The 22,298-nt window shown below is 43.8% G+C and overlaps 1 protein-coding gene across 2 annotated transcripts in view; it reads left to right on the forward strand.

Annotated features, from left to right (window-relative positions):
• Window positions 1-1,938: 1,938 nt before the first annotated feature.
• Window positions 1,939-22,298, forward strand: part of KCNAB1 (potassium voltage-gated channel subfamily A regulatory beta subunit 1) — a 257,521-nt gene continuing 237,161 nt past the window's right edge. The window contains exon 1 of one of the 2 annotated variants that reach the window (XM_054040307.1): window positions 1,939-2,348. In XM_054040307.1, the coding sequence (XP_053896282.1) occupies window positions 2,107-2,348 (242 nt within the window). In that variant the 5' untranslated portion in view covers window positions 1,939-2,106. Of the gene's footprint in view, window positions 2,349-2,873; window positions 2,900-22,298 lie in introns of those variants that run through there. The other variant, XM_054040309.1, reaches the window with a different exon arrangement.

Consider the following 22,298-nt stretch of genomic DNA (forward strand, 5'->3'; position numbering starts at 1 on the left):
CCAAGCACGTGCTTGGGGCGGCACTTTCCAAGGGGCAGCACTCCGGCTCCTTTTTTTTGCTTGGGGCGCAAAAAGCCGGGAGGCGGCCCTGAGCAGAGGTGAGCTGTGGCAGTGGGGGGCGCGGGGAGAGCCGCAGGAAGTAACCTGGAGGGGAGGGGCAGAGGAACCACTCCCTCCCTCCCCCCCCCAGCTCACCTCCGCTCCACCGCCGCTTGCTCCCCCGAGTGCGCAGCCACTCCGCTTCTGGGAGGGGGGGCAAAGGCTTGCCGTGTGAATCAGCTGTTTTGCGGCAAGCCTGGGAGGGAGGGGTGGGAGGGGAAATGTGGCACGCCCAGGGAGGAGGCAGGGGGTGGAGATGGGGTGGGGCCAGGGGGGCACAGGAAATTTTTTTGCTTGGGGCGGCAAAAAACTTGGAGCCGGCCCTGATTGTATGCTACGCAAAAATGCAGGGGAAAGGGAAATTTTGGCTAAGAATGCAGGGACAACCCCCCTAATCTTGTTGAAGCACTATGGAATCTTTAGGGTTCATACGGAACACATGGGGCCTTGTTTTTACAGACCCTCCTGTAAAGCCTGCTATCTACATAGTCTACAGAAAAACTGCATGGTACTCTGCTCTTCTCCCTCAGAAGGATGAAGAGCTGAATTAATACTGACAGGATTTCAGTCTGATTCCGAAGAATCTGGGCATATCAAATCTGAGGCTTAAACCACTCAGCCAACCCCTTGGTTTACTTCCTCTAAAGGCAGAGCAACATGCCAACAGACAAAGCACTTAATCGCATATGCAAATATTCTCATCTGGAGCCTGTCAGTACTATTCAAAGCTCCAGGCAAAATAAGTCCCAAGAGAGCCGCCAGCTGGTGAATAGGCCACCCAGCTGCTGAGCATGCTGCTACAGCACCATTCCCAGTTCCTACCAGGCTAGCAGCAAAAGACCACTCTCAGCTGGCATGTGCTACCCTAGACGGCCCCCCAGCCACAGTTGCACGTTAATTAACCCTCTATCCGTGTCCAGAAAAAGAAAAGTGTGTGTCAATCTTATGGAGAATTTGTATTGATTACAATTATAGAAAAGTTTTTGATTTAGGCACACTAGGTTCTAAAAATCCCAAGAAGTTATTTATTTGTGTTACAAAGGCCTAGAGACGCCATTTATGATCCAGCCCCCTTTGCAGTAGGCACTGCGCAAACAAAATAAGTCCCTGCCCCAAAGAACTTACATTCTAAGTAGACCAGACAGGATTGTGTGGGGGTCCTGCAGCCGGAGCTGCAGAACTGGCAAGAAACTGGAGCGGTTGCTCCTTAACTATCTCCCAGCCCTGTGCTTGCAGAGATAGGGGAGGGAGCACTGCCTGCTGCTGTACGCGCTGAGGGTCCAGGATGCCCAGTGCCATATGCAGCAGGTCTAATTGGCTGGGGGTAAGCTGACATTTCATAGTGCACATTTTCACAGGAACTTTTCTCTTCCCGCTTCTGACATTCCTGACCCTTTGGCCCCTCCCCAGTTCTGCCATTTTCATAATGGTCAAGAACCCTGAATGGACCTTTTGATAATAGGAAAAGAAATTGAGAGCCCAACACACCTGATTTATGTAATGTACTCTGAGAAACCAAATTGCCTTGATGATTTGACTAAGGGACATTACAACATTCAAGTATCCTGCCCAAGGCCTTAAATAAACCCCATGAGAACTTGCATTTATCAGCCTTGTATTGAATCCAGAACAAATATTTTTTTTGTCTAAATATAAGACATGGGAAACTGTTGGCATTTTTCTCCCAGTGGCAATATACAGTCCCTCTTGAGTACTTGACCATGAGAGGTTTCAACTGACACGGGGGGGGGAAGGGGCGGAAGGTCACTGATTCTGGCTAGGCTATATAAGGTACGGAGTGACTGGGAGGAAACTTTATAGTCCCATGGTTCTATTAGGCAACCATAACTAAGTTAAAGCTGCATCTCCTAATAGAAATATAATGGCAACAGACTAGCATTCCAAAAGAACATAGAGAAGCCAGAAAAGCAGAAACTACCAAGAATCTAAATCTCAAATGCTTCATTGGACTTTGAGAATCCTTGTGATCAGCTTTTATCTTGGAATATGCATTTGTACAGACCTTCCTGCACGGAAATCCCACCCCACAAGCCAAGTGTGCCGAAATCCATTGAAGCACCATTGAGGGGTAAAAGGCAAAGCGCCACCCTTAAAGTCTGCCTTCCAGCAAAATGCTGGGCTGGAAGGCTAAGTGGAGCAGCAGAACTGAAACAACTAGAGAAGTTTTTGCATATGCATGGAGTGTCCTTACATGAAACTGTCAAAGCTGGGACAGGAATGATATACAGGTACTTTCATATACCCGTTGTCAGATTATTTCATAGTCAAGTACAGTTACTAAGAAACAGCTGAAATGAGGGGAGGTCTGGCCCAATAAAACTCTTGCAGCAAAGAATGACAACAAAATGGCTATAAATAGATTATATGTACATTATACATAATGTCTTAAAGAACATATCTTTGCAGTGTTGTAGCCATGTTGATCCCAGGATGTTAGAGAGACTTGGTGGATGTGGTAATATCTTTTACTGGACCAATTCTGTTGGTGAAAGAGACAAACTTTTGAGCTATACAGAACTTTTCTGGTGTGGGAAACGTACTTAATGTCACAGCTAAATACAAATATTTATAAATATCTTTGATCGAACATATCTATAGTTCATTTACATAGTATATGTACCTTTAAAATCTGTCTGCCAGTTCGTGTGCTCTCTCTCTTACATATACATTTGTTGTTCATTGTCTAGAGTAAATGTACTCTGCATAAGGGATCATCTAAATTCAGATCTTAAATTTCCTTGGCAAAACGAGGACAAAAGAAAAATACTATGAAAAACATGTAAGTAAAATGTTGATTCCAAGGAGTATGACACTCTACATTCTAGCCAATTGTTACTGAATGCATAATGCAGCATCTGTCTAAAATAGACATATGTATAGAATTATGAAATTTGACTGTTTTTGTGCACTAATTTGCAGCTTTTATTGTATTTGTTTATTGCATGCTTTTTAATGGATATATTGCAGGTGTGTACCTCACTTTAGATAGTCACTTGCTGAAGAAACACACATTACCAATTCTCTTAAAAATAGTATTTGACATTAAAAGGGAAGAGAATATTATTCCTTTTTGTCTGGATATGTTGAACTGTCCCTGAGAATTGGAGTGGGGGGAGAGGGACAGAAACTTAAGAGAAAAATTACCGTAGACCACTATGTGCTCTAGTCTAGATGGTGCTACCAATCTAGACTTGGAATCAGAAACCTATCAGTTAACACTGATTTAAACAGTATGCTTAATCTTTTTGTTGCTAGCCTTATTAATATCACACCACCAGTGCAGACCGAGCTATGGTTAATTATATTATCACTAGGGAACTGGGAAACAGATTGAAAGGTGTATATCTCACAAGTGGAGTCCAATTGAGATAATTGTCTTTTTTTGAATACACAGGGATTTATTGTGACCTGTTAATGTTGTAGTGAGTGTGTTGTCTTGCTTGCTGGTCCAATGGTGCAACCTTTTGGGTGAAAGTGGAGGGCCTGATATTGAATGCTTATTCATGTTGAGTAGTTCCTAACTCCATGAGTATAGTCCCATTGACCTCAGTAGGACTAACCAAGGAATAAGGTACGACTCATTGTAAATGTCAGAATCAGGCCCTTAGTGTCTCATCATTCAGGTAGGGCTGATGGGGTGAGGTATGTCTTACATGACTAGCCAGGGAAGAAACATGCCTCTGTGCATTTTACAGTTCTTCATGGGCCAAATTATAAAGAGACTGTTTCCATATTTCACATAATGTGTTCTTAAACAGGTATCCTGCTTAAGGTTAACGTTTAGTCAGGGGTATTTTTTGTAAAAGTCATGGCCAGGTCATGGGCAATAAACAAAAATTCATGGCTTGTGACCTGTCCGTGACTTTATGAAAAATACCCCTAACTAAATCTTAGCTGCTCTGGGAGTGGGAGGTGGGGGGCGAGGGCTGGGGCACCGCTGCTCTGGGGGGGGGGGGGGGGGCTGCTGCTCGGGGAGGGAAGAGAGGTGCACCAGTCGCTGCAGCTGTGGAAGTCCATGGAGGTCCCAGAAAGTCATGAATTCTGTGACTTTCTCAAGATCAATTTTATCCTTCGTCTCACATTCTCTAGTCAACACAATCAGAAGTGATGTGCTAAACTGGGACATGGAAAAACCATAGAAAAGTGATCAAAGGAGGAAAGGAAACTTGCTAATATGATTTTTGGCAACAGTATTATTCTGTGCAACTTTGCAAACACAAGCCAGAGAAAATGTGAAAAATCAAATCAACAATCTAACTGTTCACTGAAATTAATCAGTAAGGCTCCTGTACCATCTTATGGCACTCCGGAATCTGCCTGGAATCCATTTGCATCTGGGAGAGACTCTAGCTAAAGTCTAGCACTGGGTAAGCATGAGTGACCCAAGAACCTCTTAATGCCAGCTGGCAAGGAGGTGCAAAGGGGTTACAGGGATCTCTTTTGGGTTTGGCATGTCATTCTAGTTAACCAAAGAGTGTCATTTGGGGGTCTCAAAAGTCACACTGGTCACTGATACCATTATGAAATGCATGTTCGGTTGTTGCTTGAGGAGTTACATTTATACCATGAACATTATGTTTTTAGTCTTTCTTGGGACTCGTCATCCGCAAAGAGGGGGGAAAAAAACTTTGCTGTCAGACAAATGTTTATCTAACTGGCTGTTTATAGGTAAACTAAGTATTGTATGTTTGACAAGGGGTCTCCTATCACCAGTCTAAACTGAATGTAAATGAGGTATTGTGAGAACTTCAAAGAAAAAATAACAGGAAGAGAAAATGGGGGAGGAAGGATATCTTCAGGTACATATCACAGGTTTGCTTTGCTATATTTGGGGAACAAAGAAGATACCTTACTATCTTTCACCTAGAAAGTAAATGGACAGTAAATTTGTTTCATGAAAGTGAGATCTCAAGCAGTCTTGGATGAAAATGCTGGATAGAACTTTAGGTGAAAAGTTTTAACCCGTTAGTTGAGTGTTGTCTGATTTTGTTTTATATGTAACCATTTATTTCCAATATTCTTAGTTGATATCACCTGAATCTCTAATTTTTGATAAACTTTATTCTTGTTTTCACTATAACTATATCTAAGTGATGTGGTGTTATGCAAAGTGCTGGTCTTGAGTTGAATCTTAGAAGCTGGTGGGTTCTGTTCTTTTGGGAACATCAGGCCTGGTAATTCTGAGAGTGTTCAGAGGATAAGGGGCTGAACACAGCAGGGACACTCTGAGGACTTAGGCATTGGTGTATGATGATTGCTATCTACGCAGAGAGAGCGAGGCCTGCGGGAGCTGAAAGGCAGTGCTTGTGCTGCTGGAGGCTAGTGTTTCAAGGAGCTAATCCACAGCAAGCACAGACAAGACTTTTTTACACTAAAGGCAGGTGGTGTTGAGGTGTCTCACAACCAGGCATGCTCCTGGGGAACGCAATGAGATGGCACTGGCCTGCTTAGTGCTCCCCCTTCTGCTTGTGCCTACGTATACTGCGCTTGGACATGCTGTGCAAAACCTATCCAAGCTCCATTCCCCCATGGGTCCCTTGGTAACTTTCCTGTACACTGAAGAGCAGCAGCAGGTATCAGGCAGTCATCTGTCCTTACCCTGGGCCCTGAGGCGGGGCTAAGTCAGAACTGTTTCTGCCACCTGGGGCCGCCTGTCCACATGTAGATTGTTCAGTTTTCAGTCTTCATGGGTGAAATTAATTCCAAGTGCAAATCTCTCTGAAAGCCCTTTGTACCACACAATCTCCATTTACACCAGATTTATACCTTATGACTTATAAATGCCACAAAAGGCCTTACGCTGCTCTTCTACATAGGGGTGAAATTAACTTTTTGGAGAACATGAGGGTACAATCTTACAATCTAAGGCTCTGATTTGTATAGAAATAGACCTGCACAGAGGACAGAAAACTCTTTGACATTACCATCACAGATGTCTCCCTTGCATTCTTCTATAGGGCCATTTCCATCTAGTTCTCCTAGCTAATTAGCATTCATGTTGTTGGATTACTTGATTAAAGTTAGTTTGCAGTTTAAACTAAACAGCAAAACTCAGGCCTTGTCTTGTATGCAAGTTGTACTTTTTTAATTAAATCATTCTTTTCTTAAACCCCCTTGTTGGACACTTAAACTGGTTTTAAGATTTCCTTGTATTGACTTACACTGTATATCCATTCCTTACAAATTTAAGCTAACTGGATACAAGGTGCTCTAAAACTGATTTGAGTGTCTGTGCAAGTTGCATGGATTTAACTAAACAGATTGCTAAACTGGTTAGGTTAAATCAGGGGAACTCTGTGTAGACAAGATCTTGGGATCTTATCCTGCTGAAGTTCATGGCAAAACTCCCATGGACTTCTATCGGGAAAGGATTGGCATGGTGGGGGGGGAGGGCAGAGGAAAAGGGTGAAATTCTGAGGTTCTTTCCTACACTTTTCTCTGGCAATGGGTCTCTGGGTAACAACTGCCTAAAACCTAGAAGAAAAATGAGTGAAGACTTTAATAGGCTAGGTCTACACTACCCGCCTGAATCGGCGGGTAGAAATCGACCTCTCGGGGATCGATTTATCGGGTCCCGTTGGGACGCGACAATCGATCCCCGAATCGATTTATCGGGTCCCGTTGGGACGCGACAATCAATCCCCGAATCGATGCTCTTACTCCCACCTCCACTGGTGGAGTAAGAGCCATCGACGGGAAGCCGCAGAGGTCGATTTTGCCGCCATCCCTACAGCGGAGTAAGTCGGCTGCAATACGTCGAATTCAGCTATGCTATTCGCGTAGCTGAATTTGCGTATCTTAAATCGACACCCCCCCCCCCCGTAGTGAAGACCTGCCCATAGTTTCTGATTTAAAAACCCAAGCTTCCTTAGGGCATGATCCAACTCCCACAATGGGAATCCTTGATGTTTCCTCCCCTTCTCCCATTGTTTTCTTTTCCCCTCTAATCATACTTACTCTAGTGCATACAGATAAGGAAAGGACTGAGCTCCCTGAGCTGAGATGAGGAATCTGCACAGCTGAAGGAAAATACAATTTATAATTACTTGATAAAAAGTTAGTTTCTGCAGCCTAAGAGAGAGAGGAACTTTTATAGTGAGCAATGAAACATTATAGTGAATTGTGGAAATAACCAATACAAAACAGATGTTTTTAGTAATGTGTCTAAAAACATCTAATAGGTCTGAATTTATTGCCTATTTTGTGGTAAGCAGAGTGATAGCTGTGTTTATCTCAAAATGTCAAGTGCATATCCTGCATTAACTGATATTACAATTTTGAGACTGTTAAATGTCTACTGCTTGAAAATGAATGTTAGGTGGTTGAGTTTATTCTTTTATCTTGTAAAAGGGTCTTTACATTCTACAGTTGATTTATCCTTGGAAAGAATCTGCTTTAATCCTCTACAGTTCATTGATCTTGGTGTTAAAGTGGGGAGATTTTGTTACCAAGGCATGCGCATGTGTGCGCGATTAAGCCCTGCAAATATGGACAGGTCAAACTTTGTGTGTGTGTGTGGCTGTTCCTTAAAGATGGGCTTGAGCCACAAAATTAGGATCCAAACTTCCCCAATGGGAGTCTTGCTCGAGTAAGATTCTGCAGGATCAGGCCTTTAAACTCTAGTGCCTCCCCCCCCCAAGTTAGCAAGCTGACTTTTGGTTCAACATTTAGGCTTACACTGATGCACAAGCTGAAAAAATAGGACCAAAATAGTTCAGATTCCCATGTATCTCCTAAGACTGCATCAGGAAGCATATAGTCCAAAATATCCACCAAAAACTATCCTATTGATCCACAAAATCATCTGAAACTACACACAAGCCAATAGCGCTACTGAAACCATATGGAAACTTTCAGAACATAATTTTATCTTGAGCTCTTCTTGCCTATGATGATTTTGTTTGGGTTAGGTTCTGATCTCATTCACATCAGTGTAAATTTGAGTACCTTCTTTGTCTTCAGTGGATTCACCGTGAATGTGCAGCAATGTAAATGACACCAGAATCTAGCTCAGCCTTTTTGTGTTGTGAAGATGTTGCTTGCATTAGAGAAACAGAAAGCATGGGGAAGACCGCTTTCTCCTTGCTGTGTGGGATTGGTGATGAGGGCACTGGTTAGGCTGGGAGAAAGAAGGTGAACTGAGGGAGGCAGAAATGAATATCTGAATGACCTCCCCCTCTTCTCTTCCCCTTCCTCCCCGCCCGCATGAAAGATTCATTTAACTGATATTTTACATCAAACAGGGATGGCAAATAACTTTTCTGTACTCACAATAAAAGGAAAATGGCTTTTCAAAATGTTTACTTTCCTTGGAGATTCCTTTTGCTTGAGACCAGTCAGAAAACTGTGAGAAACTTGAAATAAGAGCATATTTTCTTATTTAAAGCTGTCACACAGTTCTACTGTTTACTTGCCAGCCAGGGAAATGTGGTCTTTTTTAGAGATTGACTGCCTAGGAAAAGAGCAGCAAAGCCAGGAAAGCCCATGTGATCTTGAAGCTGTAAAAAGAGGCAACACAGCCAATGGCTATAAAACAATGCCACATAAATGTGATAAACAGTTCCAGGAATTGAATGGGGCTACTTTAAAAATATGGGGCAGAATTTATCCCTGGTATAAATCCATTAACTTTATTGGAGATGCACTGTCCATGCATTTGTCCCCAAATGCACTGACTAACCAATTCTCTTACACTTTTCTCTCTTCATTGAGAGAGTTTCTTTTAGCTCCCCCAAAGATGGGTCTTTCATCCTTAAATAATTTCTGATTTGAATTGGTTGGTTCAAGTATAAATTTAAAAAGAAAAATGGCTTCCCCTTATTAGCTTTATTACTTCAACAATAATTCCCCACTTTCCATTTTGTCCTGCTGTTTCCATTCATCTATAGGACACTGATTTTTTTTTTATTTTTATTTTCATTTTTTTTTAAAAGGCAAAGGATCAGGTGAGCACCCCAGTTCCTGACCTGCTGGCAGTTTTTTAAATTATACAAGCAACTGACTGTAGGGCTGCAGCCACTTCATAGTCACGTCTTGCTTCCAAAAATGCAGTTGTGGCACTCTCTCAATTAAGTTTATTCCATTAGAGGTTATCCTGCAAATATACCCTGCTGATGGATGGATCTGGTTCCCACAAAGTTAACAAGATATTAGGCCAAAAATATGAAGACCTCTCTATCTCCGTCCCATGCCATATAGAAAACATACCTAAAATAGAAGAGCCAGCTCTAGTCTTAGATTAGAGAGAAATTTTCTATAGGGGTTCCCAATACCAAAACCCACTCAAGGTTCCATTTATAACACAACAGAGCCAAGCCTCTGAGATCTGTAATTCTAAGGTTTATAGGAGACGCACTGCACCTGTACCTTGTATACTTACCAGGGCCGGCTCCAGGGTTTTGGCCGCCCCAAGCAGCCACAAAAAAAAAAAAAAAAAAAAAAGCCGCGATCGCGATCTGTGGCGGCAATTCGGTGGAAGGTCCTTCGCTCCTAGCGGGAGTGAGGGACCGTCCACCGAATTGCCGACGAATAGCTGGACCTGCCACCCCTGTCTAGAGTGGTCACCCCAAGCACCAGCTTGCCAAGCTGGTGCCTGGAGCCGGCCCTGATATTTACACTAGTCAGACAGCATTTTGCTCAGTGATTGGGTTCTATGCCTGGCTCTGCACTGGCTCACTGTACCACCATTAGCAAGTCACTGTCTCTCTGTGCCTCCATTTCCCCATTTATAAAATGGAGGCTTTGCCTTTTGTAAAGCTCTTTGGCCCTGGTAAGAGCATGCTTTCCTTTAAGTCCCATTGAAGTGAGTGGGATTTAGGCACAGATATATGTTCTGTCCTAAATTTGGGACTTTAAGATCTACCGATTAAAAGTTACATAACTTTTATATTGATTTATATTTTTTCTTATTTTCAGTTAAGAGTGTGTGCGAAGTATTCACTATGAAATATAAAACTATCAGAAAATCAATGTTTCATATTTCATTGAGAGCATTGACCTATTTTTGCTGCAAGACACTGAGATGCTAACTTTTTTGTGTGCAACAATGGGTCCACTTTGGTTGAAGATAAATTTATTTTCTAGGTGGCCTTTGTGTTTGAAAATGGGTACTTTAACATATTTAATAAGAACATGCAGTTTGATGAAAGCAAGAAAAGGACTTGGGGATGTGGGGCGGATGCAGGGTACACAAGGCCAAATAATTTTTAAAAAATCCTGTGAAAATGTGTAATATGAATGTCAACTTACAGCCAGTTCTAGAAAGAAATTGTCAGAAGTGAAGTAGGAGTCTGAAAATTTTAAACTATTGCGATAGCTCATATTTTATAAAGTATATACACCAGGCCATGCCTTAATAGTAGGAATTTTGCAGTAAGATTTCCTGCATCATTGTGAAAGACCGATCACTTTGATACTCCAAGTGAATGAAGTGAATGTGTGAAAGCAGAGGTGGTGTTACACTGAACTAAGTACTGAGAAATCGACATAAGAAACATTTTAAAACAAATAGTGAAAGAAGTTGAGAATGTTTAAGATTGGGTCTCACTGGTGACACTACAGAGGCAAACAGGCATTTGTGACGAGCAGACTTCTAAAGGCTTGATTCAGAATAGATTAAGCACCTCAAGGTTTAGATGCTTAATGGAACTAGATCAGTACCTCTTGGGTCTCTCACTTAAACTAGTGTAACAAGATCAGAATTGAGCTGTCTGCCTCTGCACCATTCGCTGTTCTGCCTCCTCCATTAGATCATCTGGGAGCCAGTCCCAGACTGCTTTTCTTTAAAAATAAATAAATGAAAAGGGGGGGGGGGCAGGTAAGTGGGATGATAGAGTTTGACACCAAAAAACTCAACTGGTGGTGGCATTTGTCACATTGTTGAGGATTATTAACATCCTTCCTGGACTACAAATAAGTGGAAATAAGTGATGGTCACATAAACACCACCCTATACCGGAAACCTACTGACCGCTCTACGTACCTACATGCCTCCAGCTTCCATCCAAGACACATCACACAATCCATTGTCTAAAGCCAAGCCCTAAGATAAAACTGAATTTGCTCCAACTCCCCAGACAAAGACAAACACCTACAAGATCTTTATCAAGCATTCTTAAAACTACAATACCCACCTGGGGAAGTGAGGAAACCGATTGACAGAGCAAGATGGGTACCCAGAAATCTCCTACTACAGGACAGACCCAACAAGGACAATAACAGAACACCACTGGCCATCACATACAGCCCCCAGCTAAAACCTCTCCAGCGCATTATCCACGATCTACAACCTATCCTGGGAAATTATCCCTCACTCTCACAGACCTTGGGAGGCAGGCCAGTCCTCGCTTACAGACAACTCCCCAACCTGAAGCAAATACTCACCAGCAACTACACACCACACCACAGAAACACCAACCCAGGAACCTCGTTGCCTACTCTGTCCCCATATCTACTCTGGCGACACCATCAGAGTACCCAACCACATTAGCCACACCATCAAGGGCTCATTCACCTGCACATCTACTAATGTTATATATGCCATCATGTGCCAGCAATGCCCCTCACCCATGTACATTGGCCAAACCAGACAGTCCCTCCGCAAAAGAATAAATGGACACAAATCGGACATCAGGAATGGTAACAAACAAAAGCCAGTAAGTGAACACTTCAATCTCCCTGGTCATTCTATTACAGATTTAAAAGTCACTATCATTGAACAAAAAACCTTCGAAACAGACTTCAAAGAGAAACAGCAGAACTAAAATTCATTTGCAAATTTAACACCATTAATCTGGGCTTGAAGAGGGACTGGGAGTGGCTGGCTCATTACAGAAGCAGCTTTTTCTCTCCTGGAATTGACACCTCCTCATCTATTATTGGGAGTGGACTACATCCACCATGATTGAATTGGCCCTGTCAACACTGGTTCTCCACTTGCGAAGTAACTTCCTTCTCTCCATGTGTCAGTATATAATGCCTGCATCTGTAACTTTCACTCTATGCATCTCAAGAAGTGAGGTTTTTACCCATGAAAGCTTATGCCCAAATAAATCTGTTAGTCTTTCAGGTGCCACCAGACTCCTTGTTGTTCTTCCTGGACTCCAGATTTATAGAGATGGATTTTTCGGGAGGCGGGGGGTTGCACTCTCCTCTATCTTTTCCTTACTATCTATGAAGAAAATGCTCTTTCCTTTCTGATTTAATCATTGACAGGTTGCTGTAGCTTATAGCTCTGCCTTTCTTATGAGGGGAAAACTAGACTTTCATTTTTTTTAAATGAAGTATAAAAGCAGGGTTGGTTTGAAGGAAAGCTAGTGCCCTTTGTGAAGCCATTGGCTCCAGGATTGAGGCCCTGACTAAGGATGAGTGCTTGGCACAATTCAGGACAGGGGTGCCCCTCCCTGATCCTAGTCCACTCCTCCGGGGAAGGTTACAGCTGCTTTAAGGACTTCTCTATCATTTGCTGACTGTCAAGAGGCCAAAGGGCTGTTGTAGCACGCAGGGATTGCTGAGGTGTAGTAATGTCCTAGCCACTCCTCTTTTCTCCCCAGCACCCCTCTTGTGCCATTTGCAGGGAGTGATGTAGGGAGCCTCTACTACACCCAAGGATTCCACTGTGCAGGAAAGTTCCACTAGGCACCAGAATGCCAGATGTAGGGCTGTTTTGTGCCCTTGGAAAAATGCAAAGTGTTCAACTAGGGTCAGGGCTTCTAACTTTAGCTAGATGGGCACTAACTTCTGTGCATCATATACTCTCTCCTGTAGGTTTTTCTAACTAGGTTAAAATTTGGCTCAATATATGGTCCAGCCATGCCCCCCAACAGCATTACTGTAAATAGTTTGCACCAGGATTCCAATATTATATGTACAACATCCATTTCCAGCCGTACGTACACAATAAAAATTGTTGGCTTAGAGCGTTTACAGACCTTACCAAGACCAGCTCTAGGCATTTTTAGTATGGTTTTTGATATGGTCCTAGGTCACATTCTCATAAGCAAACTAGGGAAATGAGGACTAGATGAAATGTCCTCTAGATGAGGACTATAAGGTGTGACATTACTCTGAGTATAATCTTTCATCAGTGGCTCATTGTTGAACTGGACAGGCTTGTCAAATTGGGGTCCTGCAGGGGTTAGTCCTAATGTCTGGAACCAGTCAATGTTTCCCTTAATGACTTGGATAAGGGAGTGAAGAGTGTGCTCATAAAATCTGCAGATGATACCAACCTGGGAGGGGTTGCAAGCACTTTGGAGGACACAATTAGAATTCAAAATGACTTTGACAAATTGGAGAGCTAGGGAAAGGACATTGGACCAAATCTTGAAGCTTTTACACAGGCCTTATTCATATCAGGTGAAACCCTCTGCAGAGGGCTGGCACAAGGCCTGTGCAATTCTCAAAATAGGGCTCAAGTCATGCATAGGCTTTGTATTGGCTGTATACACAGTGGCAAATTTCAGCCATTCTGAAGGGCTGAATAAGGACTTTTTGGACCATTGGTTTGGAAGGGGAGAACACTGCTCCTCCCATTGAGGATCTGGAGATGGTTTTAAATAGCTCTGTAGTGGGGCGACGACTCACTGGCACGGCGCCTCCTGCTGGCTGTCTTGGGAATTAGCTCCTTTCAGCCCGGAGCACCCTCTGCAGGCCCAAGTCTCGCCTGCTGCTGGCCTTGTGTCCCTCCTGCCCTTTGCCCAGGGGTTCTGCCCACTGCAGTACCCCCTCACTCTGGGTCTCCCCTCCCAGGGAAACCCCAACCCCCTATCCCCACCTCACCTCAGTGGCTACTGCCAGTCATTATCTAGCCCCTGTTCCCTGGGGCAGACTGCAGTTTGTAAACCACTCGTCATCAGCAAGGGGGGTTGGACCAACAGCCTCTGCCTACATCTGGGCTGCCCCTCTGCAACCCGAGTACCCTTTTGTGGGCCCTTAGCTCAGCCTGCGGCTTTGCTAGGCTGGAGCTCCCCAGCCCCCTCTACCCTTCCCCAGCACTGCTGCACCCTAGATACCCTTCTCCGCTTCCTAGGCAACCAGGTCCTTCTCCCTCAGAAGCTAGAGAGAGAGTCTCTGCTTCTGGCCCACTGCCCTCTTATAAGGGCCAGCTGGGCCCTGATTGCACTGGCTACAGTTGTGGCTTCTTTCTCAATCAGCCCAGCCTTTCCCCTGCCACAGCCCTCTCCCAGGGCTGTTTTAAGCCCTTCAGGGCAGGAGCAGGGTAACCACCCCGCTACAAGCTCTTTTTACCTTCCCCTCCCCCTCCCCCAACTTGTATTCAATTTTGAGTTTTGCTAAGCTGAGATCTTTGCTGCGTTTGTGGTGACTGGAGTTTTTCTTTTTACTTTTTTTTTTTTTTTTTTTAAATATGCTTGTTTACCGGCCAGATCTGTTTCCCAGATTTTCACAGGTCTAAACTCACTTAAGTTATCTTATCTCACTTAGGTAAAGGTAAGAAGAAAACTCTTTTGTTATTAAAAGCTGTTTAATTTAATATGGAAAGTAATGAATTTTTAATAAGGAACACTCATTATATACCCATAAGCTGGTTTATTTATAAGGTGATTAGTCTTTTTTTCCTTTCATTGCCTTAACAAATGCAGCTGAGTTCAGCCTATCATTGACTATCTGAAACTACACCAGTGTTAATTTTGCTTCTGATAATAGTATCCCTCTGTGATGGCTTTCAGTACATAGAACCAATTGCCTTATATGGCAGGGCTTTTATTACATATAGATTTCTTCTACATAGTTGTTTAACCTTCTAAAGACTGAAACAACCTGGGCTGGAACTGAACTTGTATCAGGTGCCAATTTAGTACTATCAGGTTTAGAAAAAACACCAATGTGCATTCTGATTTTACAGGGTTACGGTGGATAATGGGGCCATAGATTGTCATAGTGTTATATCTTGCACAGATACACTGGGCTCAGTATTTTAACAAGTGTGCCAAGGCAATGTGTGCAAAATGTGCAGTTCCATGTGATATATGCAGTTCCTAATTTTACCTATTACTATGAATTCACTTTTTATAAAATGCTTGTAATGTCTAAAGCACATTGACCCTTAACCTAATCCTCACAACAGCCCTATGAAGTAGGGAGGCATTATCATCATCTCTATCTGGCAGATGAGGAAACTGAGGGAGAAAAGTTGAGTGAGCAGGCCAAGGCCCAAAAGGAATAATTGCAAGAACTAAGAAATGTTTGATCCTAAGCCTGCCTTGCTTGTGTAATTGCATGTTTCTCAGAGATGACCCATACCTACCGATAGCGGAGTGGGGGGCCAAATTTAAAGGTTTGGCCACACCTAGAACAGCTCGAGTCTGGCCCCTCCCTGCAGCTGCCAGCTGTTGCTCCTGTCTCTCCACAGTGGGTGCAGCTCGCAGGCTCTGGCAGCTGTTACACAGGGAGCAGCAGCGGCTCCAGGCACCAGCGCGTGCCTGGGGTGGCAAGCTGCGGGGGGCGGCCTGCCGGTCCCTGCGAGGGCGGCAGTCAGGCAGCCTTCAGCGGCTTGCCTGCGGGAGGTCTGCCGGTCCCGTGGATTCGGTGGCAATTCAGCGGCGGGTACGGCGAAGCCGCGGGACCGGTGGACCGCCCGCAGGCATGCTGCCGAAGGCAGCCTGCATGATATGCTTGGGGTGGCAAAAAAGCTAGAGCTGCCCCTGACAGGGAGGGGGCCCAACTGCACCGTGTGACCAAGCAGAGCCCGGCAGAAATATCAGGGGCATGTGACCCTGTGTGTGCCCTCATGTGTTGCCTCTATGTTTACAACATAGGTTGACTACCCTACTTAATTTACATGGGCCATGGGCCAGTAGGGTGACCAGATGTCCCAATTTTATAGGGACAGTCCTGATATTTGGGGCTTTTTCTTATATAGGCTCCTGTTAACCTCCACTCCCATCCTGATTTTTCACACTTGACTATCTGGTCACCCTACGGACCAGTGTAAAAACACAGAATGGCCCTATCTGCAGAATGAGTCAGATGCCTTGTTATAGACATGTAGGGCTGGAAATGACCTTGAGGTCATCTAGTCCAGCCCCTGTGCTGAGGCAGGACCAAGTATACCTAGACCATCCCTGACAGGGGTTTGTCTGACCTGTGCTTAAAAACCTCCAATGATGAGGATTGCACAACCTCCCTTGGAAGCCTATTGTAGAGCTTAACTGCTCCTATTGTTAAAGTTTTTCTTAATATCTACTCTAATCTCCCTTGCTGCAGACAGATAGTCCTACCTTCAGTGGACATGGAGAACAAATGATCTTTATAGCAGCTCTTAACATATTTGAAGACTGTCAGATTCCCGCTCGGCCATCTTTTCTCAAGACTAAACAAGTTTTTTAAAACTTTACTCATAGGTCAGCTTCTCTAAACCTTTTATCATTTTTTGTTGCTCTCTTCTTCACTTTTTTTTCTAATTTGTCCACACCTTTCCTAAAGTGTGGTGCACAGAACTGAACACAGCTGAGGCTTCACCATTGCCAAGTAAAGCAGGACAACTGCCTCCCATGACTGACTTACAACACCCCTGTTAACACATGCCAGAATGATATTAGCCTATTTCACAACTGCATCACATTGACTTTCATTCAATTTGTGATCCACTATAATCCCCCAAATCCTTTTCAGCAATACTAGCACCTAAGCCTGTTCCCATTTTGTAGTTGAGCACTTCGTTTTTTTTCCCTAAGTGTAGTACTTTGCATTGTCTTTATGGAATTTCATCTTGTTGATTTCAGACCAATTCTCCAATTTGTCAAGGTTATCTTGAATTCTAATCCTATCCTCCAAAATTCTTGCAGCCCCTCCCAGTTTAGTGTCATCTGCAAATTTTATGGCATCTGCCCATTAAACTTCATGGCCTGCTCAAAGAACACGTTTATCCTTATTCCATTCTTTCACAAGATTTTTAAAGAATGAGTGCTAAATTTCTGTCCGTAAGTACATATTGAAGCACCTAAATAAATGGCCTGATTTTCAAAAAATGAGCACCTTGTAGCTCCTTTTGGCTCCAGTAAGAGTTATTTGCTGTTCAGTGTTTTTCCCCCCAAAAATAAAAGAAATCAAGTTGTATATTTGAGTGCTTAAATATGATTTTAGGATACTAATGCTTGGCTCCTGAGCTGGGATTTTCAAAGGAGTCTAAGATTGTTGGGCAACTCCCACTGAAATTCTTAAGTTCCTTTGAAAATGCCAGCTTATTTTTTTTTTTTTTAATCTTAGTTCAACTACTTGGGTTTTGTCCAGGAAAATGAATGTCATTCTATGGGAATTCAGAAAAACATTGGCAAAGTCCATTTGTTTTTGCAGAGTATAAATATTCTTTTCTCTTCCAAAATTTGCTCCAGTAAGTCTCTTAAGAGAATTGGAAACTATAATTATTCAAGTATGAAAACATTGAAAAAAAGCCTATAAAAAGCATCAGACATCTACAAATATATATTGCTTTTCTTCAAGCTAATTTAGGGTTACCATACGTCCTCTTTTTCCCGGACATGTCCGGCTTTTCGGCACTCAAACCCCCGTCCGGGGTGAATTGCCAAAAAGCCGAACATGTCCGGGAAAATGGCGGCTCTGCTCCTCCCCTGACTCTTCGGCTCTGTTTAAGAGCCGGGCTGCCCGAGCGCTACCGGCTTCAGGCAGCCCCCATGCCTCCGGACCCTGCGCCGCCAGAGCCTGGGAGAGGAAGTGCCCGGCTGGGGGCGCAGGGTCCGGAGGCAAGGGGGCTGCCCGAAGTCCAAGTGCTACCGGCTTCACGGTTTGCCGGGCAGCCTCCAGACCCTGTGCCCCCGGCTGGGCGCTTCCCCTCCCGGGCTCCAGCTGCGCTGGGGAAGCGCCGGCTGGGGGCGCAGGGTCTGGGGGCTGCCCAGCAAACCGTGAAGCCGGTAGCGCTGGGGCAGCCCTTTCCCCGTGGCTGGGAGTGCGAGGGTGGAGGGGGCGGAGTTAGGGCAGGGAGGGGCGGAGTTGGGGCGGGGCTGGGGTGGGGGAAATGGGCGGGGCCAGGGCCCGTGGAGGGTCCTCTTTTTTTATTTGCTGGATATGGTAACACTAAGCTAATTAAACCAGGAAAATTAGATTTGTCACTATATAATTATACAATGAACATATAGTCAATATTTTAAGTCCTAACATTTGTATTTCTTGATCAGATCAAAGCAATAAACTCCCGATGCTACAGAATAGGGCACAAAAAGTCCATATGTTGAACAGAAGTTAAGTATTTTTCAGTTATTGGATGTTTGACATTGTAGAGGGTATATGAAGGTATAGGAATTTCATATTAGTGACTCTATAGCAGGGGTAGGCAACCTACGGCACATGTGCTGAAGACAGCACGCAAGCTGATTTTGAGTGGCACTCACACTGCCCGGGACCTGGCCACCGGTCCGGGGGGCTATGCATTTTAATTTAATTTTAAATGAAGCTTAAACATTTTAAAAACCTTATTTACTTTACATACAACAATAGTTTAGTTATATATTATAGACGTATAGAAAGAGAACTTCTAAAAACATTAAAATGTATTACTGGCACGCGAAACCTTAAATTAGAGTGAATAAATGAAGACTCGGCACAGCACTTCTGAAAGGTTGCTGGCCCCTGCTCTATAGAATGAGTTGTAAATAGAGCTGGTCAGGGAATTTTTTTGACAAAAATTTTCATTGGAAAATACAGATTTATCAAAACCAAAACTTTTGCCAAAACATCAGCTTTGATGAAACATTAGTAAGGACAGTTTCTCAGGTCCAGGATAGAATTTCAGGTCAAAACCAAACAGAGAGACCCCACCCCCAGAATAGTCAATAGCTCAATGGTTAGGGTATTCACCTGGATTCTGGGAGACCCTAGTTCAAGTCCCCAGCCCACATTAAGGGACTTAATCTACCTTTTCTACATTACAGGTGTGAATTCTAACTGCCAGGCTATTGACTACTCAGTGGTGGGTCACTTTTTTTTCTTTTTTTTAAGTCTTGGTATTGTTCCATTGTGGAACAAAACCAAATGCCAAAATCTCAAGCTTTCACAAAATGCAATTCTTGCTTTCCAGCCAGCCTTAATTGCAAATGTTACTGTTACATAGTGAAATTCACTCCTGTCTCACGTATGCCCTGTTTTGAGGCCTAAGTGGGATTTAGCAAAAGGGCTAGGCAGTACCTAATTCTGAAGAGAGGTGAATTTTACCCATGGTGAAAAACTCCTAAAGGCAGACACAAATCAATGGCTGGATTTAAATGACTGTATCCCTACTGCAGTGTGTTACCACCCACATATACAACATTGTACAATAATGCTGAACATTGCATTGCAGAAGCAAGGAATTGCAGCCACTATTAAGTTTAAAGAAAAGATGAGTAATCATACTGCCATGACGTCCAATAATTCTGTAGATTTGGGTACACCTACTAGAAGTGAGGGTCCACAGGCTAAGGGGTGGATTAAAGGGTGTTTCTATCTGTGAAACTTGTATTAAAGTCTGCATACTAAAACTCTTCAGGAATGTTTACCTTAAAGAACAGAGGTGATGTCAGAGTGTCTTTGGATGGTTTTCTTTCCAAAATAATAAAGATGTCTTCAGTTCACATAATGGACTATCCAGCACATGCTGGTGCAGACCCTTGGCACAGGTCTCAAACGACAACACTGTCAGTTTGCAGAGACACAGAGAGGACATAATCTCAGTTATGGGGTAGGACTGGAGGGCTGAGGGGGAACAAAAGAAGTTAAAGCTGTGGAGTGCAAGGAGTTTTTTCTGGTAGAGAGAAGTGAAATTTGTATTCTTGTTGCAAAAGCTTTGCTGAATTTGGCCCAGTAGTTGTAAAACACTGTATTCTCCCCTTATTTTTATGCTGTTATTATTACACAAAAATGATCAAATTGCTTTAATCAAATATCTGCAGTCTATCTAGCATGATTTGAGTGCCTTGCTACTCTTCCTTGCAGTTAGAGATGTGACGCAATTAAATAGCAAGGAGACTGTCCCTAGATAGTTCACCTATTAAACATCCATAGACTGTGTGACATGCATAGAAGCTGGCAGGACCTGGGGGAAGATCCACCTAATAAACAAAGTTTATTTTGGGTAAAAAATACCCTGAGAATAACTTGTTCTATCCTCATTGTTCTGTTCTAATTTAAGTGAGACTAACTGAAATCAATGAAGAATTTGAAAGTAAAGCAAAACATCAGAACAGCAAGAAATAATATATGTTGTGCTAAAAGAAATTCAGGAAAAGCCAGAGGGGCCTTATGCCAACTGTCATGGATTGCAAAGGATGGAGTATATCAATTGTAAAGAAATTCATAAGGGACTTGGGATGCAGAATGGGGAAGTGTCCAAAATGTTCAAATACAGTTAAGCAGCTAGAGGAATTTTTCAAAAGCACCTATATTCATCTTGGTATTCACCTAAATACCTTTAAAGATCTGGCCTTTGCTGTTCTAGTTAGGAACACTAATAGATATTCCACCTATTCGTCACCCAATCTTAGCCCAGCTGTAAATGAACAAGGGCCTTGATGTAGCTAAGAAATTCCAAAAGAAACCAGTACTCAGATTTGCAGTTTACCAATTTACTAAAAAGGGTGGGTAAACATGCTTGGATTAAATAAGAACCAACTCAAACCAAAACACATCTGTTTTGATGTAAAAGTTTTTTTGATCCGTTTAATATCTGTATATTAAATGCAAACAATTAAGCTGATGTGTATTGCAACCTTAACTGTACAATTAAAAACTGGAAGGGTGAAAGCTAAGATTCTTACAAATGTAAACTGCCACATTGCACATATGTAGTATTCTCTAATGCCGCTTTTCTTATTTAATATTTAACTACATATTTTTCTAAGAGACATAATCTCTCCCAGAGCTCCTCTTGAGGCAGGAAGACTTTGCACCAACCCCTCCTCAATGGCATGTCTTACTGACACTGTCCCAGGGGCAAGAGGGGGTGTATTGCACCAGGGGGAGCCCTATCCAAGAACAGTGGATCAGAGAAATCAATGGACGTTTTGCCATTACTTTCAATAGGAGCCAGGATTTCACCTTGCTCCAATGGGGAAGTAACTTACATCCTGTACAGGAGTGTTAACTTACTTTCCTGTTCAGTTCTGCTGGCCAACACCTTCGAGACTTGTGCAGAGCCAAGGCTCCACCCACTTCCTGCCTTTGTTTTGCCCTTTTCCTGCCCACTTGTCTGGGAGAGCGTAGTGGGCACACACCCCCATGTTCTCCCCCTCATACTTGAGCCATGGTGGGTGGGAACACTAATGCCGCTATGTAGGTACCTGGGCAGTATTACTCCCCTGTACAGCTGCACTAGCCTAGGGTTACCATACGTCCGGATTTTCCCGGACATGTCCGGCTTTTTGGTCCTCAAATCCCCCTCCGGGAGGAATTTCCAAAAAGCCGAACATGTCTGTGAAAATAGGGAAGCATGGTAAGGGGACCCTGAGTGCGAGTGGCTGCAGCAAAACTTACAACTCCCGCGATCTGCTGGGGCACAGAGGTGGTGGGCGGAATCCGAGCATGCAGCCGCCTCCTCCCCAGGCTCCAACTTTCCTGGCTCCCGCCGCTCTCCACTGCGCGCTGGGGCCGAAGCAACTTCCCCAGCGCAGCAGCAGCCGGAGCCCGGGGGGGTGGGAGGGAGGAGGGGGAATGCGGGGTGCTCAGGGGAGGGGGTGGAGTTGGGCCGGGGACTTTGGTGAAGGGGCGGAGTTGGGGGGGGCTAGGGTGGGGAAAGGGGTGGAGTTGGGGCGGAGCCGGGGCCTCCGTGGAGTGTCCTCTTTTTTCAGTATTGAAATATGGTAACCCTATAGGCACTAGCCTGGTATGCAGTCTGGCTGCTATTCTACCTTTAAAACACAATTGGCCCCAGGCAGGCAAGGCACTGTAGAAACACACATGAAAACATGATCCCTGCCTCAAAGATCTCTCAGCTATTACAAAGTGATGGATCAGTGCTTTGTTTTCTTTTATTGGTGGTATTTTATCTATTTATTTTTACAGTGCTCATGGTGCTAGGCCCTTTGCTTTGGCTTTGATATACTAACCTCAGTTCTCAAACAGCTTCACATCGCGCACTGTATTTTACCAAAGAGGGACTGATGCTTTAGGTGACAGAAAGAATGGGAAACTGCTGTGTTTCCCCTCAGCCTCCTAATTATGTCAGTCAGAAA

The sequence above is a fragment of the Malaclemys terrapin genome, chromosome 9, assembly GCF_027887155.1.
Source record: "Malaclemys terrapin pileata isolate rMalTer1 chromosome 9, rMalTer1.hap1, whole genome shotgun sequence".
NCBI lineage: Eukaryota > Metazoa > Chordata > Testudines > Emydidae > Malaclemys > Malaclemys terrapin.